At 32.2% G+C, this 9,992-nt stretch overlaps 1 protein-coding gene across 1 annotated transcript; it reads left to right on the plus strand.

Moving 5' to 3' along the window:
- Nucleotides 1-612: 612 nt before the first annotated feature.
- Nucleotides 613-7,526, plus strand: slc66a1 (solute carrier family 66 member 1). Its single transcript, XM_065270358.2, has 9 exons — nucleotides 613-748; nucleotides 1,392-1,449; nucleotides 1,554-1,725; nucleotides 3,663-3,792; nucleotides 3,895-3,982; nucleotides 4,231-4,391; nucleotides 4,479-4,571; nucleotides 6,345-6,529; nucleotides 6,885-7,526. Exons 3-9 carry the CDS (start codon nucleotides 1,556-1,558, stop codon nucleotides 6,970-6,972), a joined length of 915 nt encoding a protein of 304 aa, XP_065126430.1. The 5' UTR covers nucleotides 613-748; nucleotides 1,392-1,449; nucleotides 1,554-1,555; the 3' UTR covers nucleotides 6,973-7,526.
- Nucleotides 7,527-9,992: the final 2,466 nt, after the last annotated feature.

The raw sequence follows: 9,992 nt of genomic DNA on the forward strand, positions 1-9,992 counted from the left end.
CAGAAATGAGCTTTTTATACAGGTTCCTTCCTTTCACAACATATGCATGATTAATCCCTCATTTGTAACGTTTAGATTGAAACAAAATAAATGCAATGTCTGCTGAATAAATGTAAACATCGAAGTACCGCGAGAACTATTTAAAGGCGCAGTTTTCGAATCACTCTCGCGGTACTTTGACGGCAAATAGCAAGCAGTCTCGCAGCGCATAGAGTGACTGAAACTGAAACAGCCTTTTAGCAACATCAAAAGTAAGTAAGACACCCCAGACAGACAAAGAAGACCACCCGTCGGAGTGATTAGGGCATAGGGCTGTTTACCTCCGATTGGAATTGGCCCATAGACTTTCTTACGTCACATGTGTTTGTCTTGTGCGGTTTCTCAATCGGAAGGCTGCAGCCTCCGGAGGTCGCATATGCAGGCTGCTTACGTCATTAAGCCTGATTAATTTAAGTTAACTGAGCATTAAATTCGCAAGTCATAAGCGAACTACAACAATTAACGATTAACTAAGATAATAGTCAACTTTATAATTGCTACTTTTCTAAAAATAATACCGTCTTGATGACGCATGGCGCCTACGTATGCGAACTCCGGAGACTGCAGCCTTTGGATTGAGAAACGGCCTATATGTCTATATGTTTTTTTGCTGAATAATCAGTTTTTGCGGAAGATCAGCTGATCTGATGGTCACACCGCCTCGTACTCTGCTGTCTGTGTGGAGAGGTGACGGACCTTTATTCTGAAGGTAAAGATATATATTTTTACTTTCCTTTAAAAACGTTGTACTGACTATTAATTCTAAGATTGGAATGGTGTGCATTATTGTATTTTTTTTCTTGTACAGTATGTGGCACATTTAATTCATTTCGTGCTTCCTACAATATAATAACTATTATGGGTAAATATAAACACATTTTACAATGATCATTGTTGTTGAAGATGTGTAAACCGTTTCCGTTGAAGCTTTTAAGCTTCTTGACACAAACAAGTCTGACGATAAATGACTTGTAATTGTTTGTAAGATTAATATTACATGTTGTTTTCTATATATACACATATAAGTCATGCTGCTTTCAAGTTTTCTTTTTAATCTGTGGTTTTTAAAACTTTTTTTAATGGCATTATACAACTTCTGAAACTGCTGGAAGCAGCAACATAAATGATCAACTCACTTCCGCGCTTGTTCAGAATGTCCAATGAAAACCGCACCGCTCTTTCTATGGAATGACGTCGCTCCTCCACCCTCCAATCAGAGCTCTCTACGATGAACTTGACGTTCTGTGGATGGTTTATCGCACTTCGCCCATCCTATCAGAGCGCTCAACGATGACTTCATACTTTAACGCCTTTTTTGTTTACATCTTTGGTTTTTCCCTGTGTGCGTTTAGGAAAACGTGGAGTAAAATCGACATTTTACCGGAACACCTTAAGATCCACACACTACAGGTACTGTTTTGATTGTATGTATGAATACTGAAAGACTTTTAATCGTCATGGTTTAAATGACGTGAGTTCATTCTTAACACATTTCATTCCCTTTATACTTCCAGTGATGTCTGATGGCCTATTTAAGCTCAATACTCAGAACTTCAGCTCTCTTTGCCCGAACGGGACAGAATGGATTTGGGTCGGACTGGGGGAATGTACTCAGGACGCCAGAGATATGGCCAGTGTGATTCTCGGCCTGCTGTCTATAGTTTGCTTCATGGTATCTTCAATACCGTAAGTAGCTCAACCATTACTGTTTGTCATGTCTTTGTTTTAAAGCGGTGTTTTTAAACCAGGAGCACAAAGCTTTAACAACCTTACTGAAAGACCAGCATAAGCTGGTAGTTGGTTTAAGTGGCATGAGTTGATTTAAGCTTGTCCAGACCAGCTAAACCAGATTAAAAATTGACCAAAAACACAGCTAGACCAGGTTGCTTCACCAGTGAAACCAGCTAAAACCAATCTGGGGGACCAGCTAAAGCCAGCTCACCAGCTTATGCTGGTTTTAGCTGGATTTTTCAGTAGGGAAGGGTCCTCAAAATGACTAAAATGTATTTAAAATTAGACAAATGAGCACACAATAGGTTAAAACCAAGTAAAAAATAAGCATAGTTTTATATTTTATTGGTGTATATTTGTGAGTGGGAAGCTTCATATATGGTTATGGACAATGCGAGACCTTGAATTAAAAAGGTTGAGATTCACTGTTTGACACCATTAGAGGCACAACTGTAACAAAAGCCATGTTTGTCATAGTTTTGACATGAGCATTCCCATGACATTTATATATTTGACAAAAGAGACATGAATCCTGATAAACATCCTACAGTGCATTCAAGTTAAATATTTGAACAATATGTTTGTCCACTTCACTGTAATACCTAACAGTCAACTTAACTCAAACCATTTAAGGAAACCGGTTGCCTTAAACCATTTAAGTTTTAAAACACATACATTTAAGTACTGTGAACTTGAGTCATGTGTAATTATGCATGTGTATATAACTGCATATGACTCAATTTGTTTAAGTTCACAGTACTCAAATGTATGTGTTTTAAAACTTGGTTTAATGCAACCGGTTTCCTTAACTGGGTTGAGTTAACTTTTAGGTTTTACAGTGTTGGATGGAACTCGTGACCATTGTGCTGTTAACACAAGTCCGCTACAGGATTAGTTATCTTAAATATTTGTGCTTAAAGGGGACAGTTCACACAAAAATGAAAATCCTGTCATTTAGTTACCCTCGGGTTGTTTTAAACCTGTATGTATGTCTTTGTTCTGCTGAACACAAAGAAAGATATTTGTAATGAAGTAAGAGCATACCAAGCCCTAAGGTGACATTGGAGTAAAAAATCGAAAGTTTAGTATCGCGTGCTCACATGAAACTTTTGCGTGCGCACGTAAAACTATTGCACGCGAAACTATACGCGATAGAAACTTTCATGTGCTTACGTGAAACCTTCATGTGCAGATTTTTTTAAGTTTAGTTTCGCGTGCTCACGTAAAACTATTGCGTGCGCACGTGAATCTATAAAAATTATGGAAGTCAATGGTTTCAGTACTGTTTGGTTACAAATATTGCTTAAAGTATCTTTCTTTGTGTTCATCAAAACAAACATCAGACAGAACATAAAATAAACAAAAAAAAAAAACACATCCACAATAATAAAATAAATAAAGGAAGGACAAGAAGAGAAACAATTCAGCTTTAAAAAATCTAATCAGGTGGTACTGTTTTTATATAATAAAAATGGTTTCAACATTTTATCAAATAATTCACTTCTCCCCTGAAGGTTTATGTAGTCTTCTCTAATGGCACACAGTTGCAAACCTCTGGCAAGACGCATGATGCACACAGGTTCACATGACGCAGCAAACACATATTTTGACATGACGAGCTCAATACATGTTGTGATGAGCTTCACATCGTGCGCCCTTGAAAAAGACGTCACCGGCTGGCAGCTGCCATTGATAAACGTATCTTAGGATCCAGTGGAAAATCACTTGATGATAGAATTTAAAATATTTTTTTACATTTAAGTTTCTTGTTTTGATGCTGTTTATGCTATTACATGAACAATGTTTTAGTATTCTCATATACTACCTGTTTGACTGTTCTGCGAAACAATAATATACAGCTCAGATATGTTGTACTGACTCTTCTTTTGTAGGCAGTATTACAGTTCCTGCAAGACAGGGAATATGGACAGTGCTCTTTCCATCTGGTTTCTTTTATTCTGGTTGGCGGGTGACTCTTGCAATCTTGTTGGATCATTTTTGGCCGATCAGCTACCGCTGCAGGTAAAGAGCAATTCAAAATGTCTCTGGGTTGGAATTTTATTCTGTATTTGTTGTTAAATTTGATGAATAGTCAATAGTGATCTGTTTCTCTCTTCCTCTTAGATATACACTGCTGTGTACTACGTCATTGCAGACTTGCTGATGCTGTCAATGTACTTGTACTACAAACTAAAGAATAAAAGAGCGAGGAGTAAGTTGAAATTCATATTTCATAACACTTCTACCCTACATTACAAAAGCCACAACTGTATGCCATCATTGCATTTAAGCCATACTCAAAAGTTTTTCTAGGAAGTTGTTGCAATTTCTTGTTTGCACTCCTGTGTGAAATGCCTCATATTGCAAAGCACGTGCTTTAACCAACACATCAGCATTGTGTTAAGAGGAAGTGCTAATGTCTGAAGTTCAGATTCATGGAAGTGATTTTCTCCACCGCAGGGAGAGATGGTGCTTTACTGAATACGGTCAGCTTGTTGTGTCTTCTGGGAATTTCCTCATCCATCCTCAGCTTTTCTCACTCAGCCCAAGATGATATGATGCCCACAATGTTCAAGGGTCGAGCGTTGCTGGCCATAGAAGAGACAAATAGTTCAGTGCAGGTGATCAGAGTTTTTTTATGATTGTTTTATTATGGCTCTTAGGATCGAGTTGAATTAAATATAATATTTTGTAATCATATTTTTCAGCCTTTTACTACAAAGGAGATTATAGGCTTTACTATTGGCTCTGTATCATCGGTGCTGTATCTGTGCTCCAGACTGCCACAGATATTCAAAAATGTAAGTCTTGTTATAAAACATGTTTGAGTCAAATGACCGGACTCTTTATATATGGAAGTAAAATGCCTGGGATAAAATATGACTTCACATGACTGTATCATTCTTTATTGCTTCATTTGTATATAGGGCTGCAAAACGATTAATCGCAACTAAGCGTTTGCGGAAAAAAGGTTTTTCTTTACAATACCAGTATATAAATACACACATATGCATATATACATGTGTATATACAATACTGTGCAAAAGTCTTAGGCCACCAGGCTACAATTGGATTTGTTGCTTTTGAAATGTTGTATTGATCATATATAATTGATTCTCAGCCTGTCAAGTATTTAGGGTAAACTCTACTTCCACTTGAGCAATAGCAGGAAACTCTTAAACCTAAATCAAATTAAATCCTAATTTCTAATTCTAAACGAATGACTTCAGGACGTCGGTCTCCTCAAAAAAGCTCAACATGTGTTAAATGCCAAAAGAGGTCAACACTAAATACTGACCGATGTCTGAAGAAGACATTTAGTTCTGAAAAATGTTTGTTTATATATATATATAAATAACATATGAATACTTATAAAATAATATTCCACTTTCATAAAACAAAAATCCTGATAATTTCCTCACCCCCCTGTCGTCCAAGATGTTTATCTCTTTCTTTGTTCAGTTGAGAAGAAATTAAGTTTTTTGAGGAAAACATTTCAGGATTTTTCTCCATAAAGTGGACTTTAGTGGACTTTTTTTAGGTTATGAAGGTTAAACTCAAAAATCCAACTGCAGTTGAATTGATATTAATTGGAATGCACAACCAAAAAACGAGATTTCTGAAAAAAAAAACGGAGTTAACTTGTTTTGCAACGAAACTCTTAATTTTTAAGTATTCTTATTTTATCAGTGTTTTTCTTCGGAAAACATACATTTCAAAACATATTATCATAATTTTTACACCACTACATCGTAATTTGAAGTTTTTGGTTTATATTTTATATTTAAGTACATTAAACATCTAGTTTTGTTTCACTTAAGTAAAAACTACTTTCGTCCTTTTACTCAAGAAAAGTAAAAGTACACAATTTTATGTAATTAGGTATTAAATCAAGTTTAATATGCAGTATAAAAGGAATACACAGTATGATTCTATGCTTTAGAATGGAGTGAACATTTTTTAGTAAAGTAAAAATTTTCCCAAGACAAATTTACTTAAAATACTCAAGTAGTGTCCGCATTTCAAATATGTAATGTGTGACCTTTCCACGTGATTACGTAACATGTAAGGTCACACTGGTGCATTATTCAGCTAGTGCCAGACAAGAAGTTGTGGTTTTGTATTTTTCTTGCCAAAAATGACAATCGTTTCACCAGATAACACTCTTAAAAGTCCACTAAAATCCACTATATAGAGAAAAATCCTGGAATGTTTTCCTCAAAACTTTTTCTCTTGACTGAACAAAGAAACGCATAAACATCTTGGATGACATGGGGGCGAGTAAATTATCTGGATTTTTGTTTTATAAAAGTGGAATATTCCTTTAATATATATAAATATATCTTTTTTTCTTAAAACGATACATGCATGTGTTGCAATAAATCATTATGCATCCCTATTTGTATACATAATCCAGTTACATTTCACTGTATTTCATCAAAGTTGTGTCCTCCAGTTTGAAGTATCAGAGGTTTAAAGATTTGTCACTTATAAATAGCACATTAAAAAGCACACGTTGTATAGTTGTTGTTGTTTATTAGTGTTGTAGCTGAAATATTTCCTGCTGTCTGCAGTTTCAGAGGAAGTCAACAGAAGGCGTGTCGTTTTTCTTGTTTGCGCTGGTGATTCTGGGAAACACTACATATGGCATTAGTGTCCTAGTGAAGAACCCGGAGCGGGGTCAGGGAGAGACCAGTTACATGGTGCACCACCTCCCCTGGCTCATCGGCAGCCTGGGGACGCTCTCACTTGACCTTGTGATATCCTTTTAATGTCAGAGACACTGGGAGAGAATGATTAATTTCCAACACAGTAGGTCTATAACCAGAGAAAAATGTGATCTGATTCAATAATGGGCATATTTGGCTTAACAACAGACTTTGCGGTTACATAAAATGTTCAAACAAATAAGATCTCTATGGACTCAAGTTAATGCATTTGCCCTGACAATTCAAATTCTCCGGCTTATGAAACTATTTGCCAATAATTAAATATCCATTGATGCATTTGGCATGTAGGATCCCTTGGATCGAACCCACAACCTTTTGCACAACTAATGCAATTATTTGCCACCGTGCTACAGGAACAACTTGTTGCCTTAACACTTTATTTCAGATATCTCTCCAGTTTCTGATGTACAGTAAATCTTCACAGCCTTCCAAAGATACAGATGAGGAGACTGCTGCCCTCCTGCAGAACTAAATCATTCACTTTCAGCTGTGAATAGTGGAGACACCTTGTTGTGATTTTTTTTCATGGGCATCAAATTTCCTGAAATTCCCACAGCCAACATTATTGTACGGAAGCAAAACTTTATTTATAAACGTTTTATCCATTGGTTTTATACATAGTAATGTTAACGTCTATAGATTTTTTGTCCAATGTTTTTATTTTACTATAGTTCTTATTTGCTTAAAAGTGTTTGGCACCAAAAGGACACATCTTTGTAATGTTTGTACTGTACTTTAATATTGTTTTTGAAAATGCACACGATCATGTATTTTATTTTTAATGGGATTGATTTCTTAATATGGGACTCTATAACCATTAGTGGGGCGGCAGAAAGGACTGTAAAAATAAGCACCTTTACTGTAAGGAATTGTTAATAGGGTGCTATCATTTAATGTTATGTAATCTATTGTACAAATATTATAAATCTTCTTCATGTTGAAAATGTTTTTAATGTATGGAATGTGAGATTTTCAGAATTACATCTGTCAGTCAACTTCTATTGAAGTTCTTTTATTTTTATTTAACATTGTGCCTGTTTACTTGTTCTCTTATCGCACAACATTCACTAAACATTCGTTTTTTTATGGCCAAACATGTTTTGTTGTTGTTATGCTAACACATTCTTTCTTTCTTTACACTTTTTTTCTACAAACTTTACACTCAACACCTTACAATCAAAGCATTTTTACACTGCATGATTAAATGTATGGAAAATCATGCTTAAAATCATGAGATAAAAGTCCTAGTCATAACTAAATTATGACTTTAAAAGTAATTTCTGAGATAAAGTCAAAATTGTGATAAAATTATGAATTTAAAATCCTAATCATGAGATAAAAAGTCAGAATCATGACTATAAAAGTTACAATTCTGAGATAAAAGTCAAAATTATAACAAAAATTATGATTTTAGAAGTAAAAGTAATGAGATAAAAAATAAAAATTATGACTTTAAAACTCCAAACTCTGAGATACAATTTATGATGAAATTCTGAGATAAGTGATAATTATGAGATAAAAAATAAAAATTATGATTTTAAAAGTAAAAATTCTGAGATAAAAGGTCAAAATTATGACGAAAATATGACTTTAAAAGCCAAAATTCTGAGATAAAATGTCAAAATTATGAGATACAAAAAATCTAAATTATTACTTTAAAAGTCAAAACTCTGAAATAAGTCAAAATTAAAAATGAAAAAAGTCATAATTATGAGATGATAAAATCAAAATTATGAAATTATGATTTTATAAATCAAAATTATGACGTAATTCTGAGATGAAAGTTAAAATTATGACGAAATTCTGAGAAGAAAAGTCATAATTATAATATAAAAAATCAAATTTATGATGAAATTATGCTTTTTAAGTCAAAATTCTGAGATAAAAAGTAATGAGATAACAATTATGACTTTAAAAGTCAAAATTTTGAGATAAAATGTCAAAATGATGAGATAATAAAATCTAAATGATGATTTTAAAAGTCAAAATTCTGAGATAAAAGTGATAATTATGAGATAAAAAATAAAAATTATGATTTTAAAAGTAAAAATTCTGAGATAAAAGGTCAAAATTATGACGAAAATATGACTTTAAAAGCCAAAATTCTGAGATAAAATGTCAAAATTATGAGATACAAAAAATCTAAATTATTACTTTAAAAGTCAAAACTCTGAAATAAGTCAAAATTAAAAATGAAAAAAGTCATAATTATGAGATGATAAAATCAAAATTATGAAATTATGATTTTATAAATCAAAATTATGACGTAATTCTGAGATGAAAGTTAAAATTATGACGAAATTCTGAGAAGAAAAGTCATAATTATAATATAATAAATCAAATTTATGATGAAATTATGCTTTTTAAGTCAAAATTCTGAGATAAAAAGTAATGAGATAACAATTATGACTTTAAAAGTCAAAATTTTGAGATAAAATGTCAAAATGATGAGATAATAAAATCTAAATGATGATTTTAAAAGTCAAAATTCTGAGATAAAAGTGATAATTATGAGATAAAAAATTAAAATTACGATTTTAAAAGTAAAAATTCTGAGATAAAAGGTCAAAATTATGACGAAAATATGACTTTAAAAGCCAAAATTCTGAGATAAAATGTCAAAATTATGAGATACAAAAAATCTAAATTATTACGTTAAAAGTCAAAACTCTGAAATAAGTCAAAATTAAAAATGAAAAAAGTCATAATTATGAGATGATAAAATCAAAATTATGAAATTATGATTTTATAAATCAAAATTATGATGTAATTCTGAGATGAAAGTTAAAATTATGACAAAATTCTGAGAAGAAAAGTCATAATTATAATATAAAAAATCAAATTTATGATGAAATTATGATTTTTAAGTCAAAATTCTGAGATAAAAAATAATGAGATAACAATTATGACTTTAAAAGTCAAAATTTTGAGATAAAATGTCAAAATGATGAGATAAAAAAATCTAAATGATGATTTTAAAAGTGAAAATTCTGAGATAAAAAGTCATGAGATTAAAAAAATCTAAACTCTGAGATAAAAGTCAAAATTATGATGAAATTCTGAGGTAAAAAGTCATAATTATAATATAGAAAAAATCTAAATTATGATGAAATTATGATTTTATAAGTCAAAATTCTGAGATAAAAAGTCATGAGATAAGAATTATGACTTTAAAAGTCAAAATTTAAAATAAAATGTCAAAATGATGAGATAAAAAAATAAAATGATAACTTTAAAAGTCAAAATTATGAGATACTGTAAGTCAAAATTTAATAGTCATAATTTAAATTTTTATCTCTATAATTATGATTTACCAGAGCATGATTTTTTTTCTTATGTGGCGGAAATGGGCTTCCATATTAATGTTTAGAGGTGTCAGTGCTTAATTTTATCCATTGGGGATTTATTAAATTATGATGTTTAAGAGGTATAGTCTGAGGATTAGACTCACATTTGAGTAAGTATCATTCATATAGTTTTACAAATACACCT

The sequence above is a fragment of the Paramisgurnus dabryanus genome, chromosome 11, assembly GCF_030506205.2.
Source record: "Paramisgurnus dabryanus chromosome 11, PD_genome_1.1, whole genome shotgun sequence".
Classification (NCBI taxonomy): domain Eukaryota; kingdom Metazoa; phylum Chordata; class Actinopteri; order Cypriniformes; family Cobitidae; genus Paramisgurnus; species Paramisgurnus dabryanus.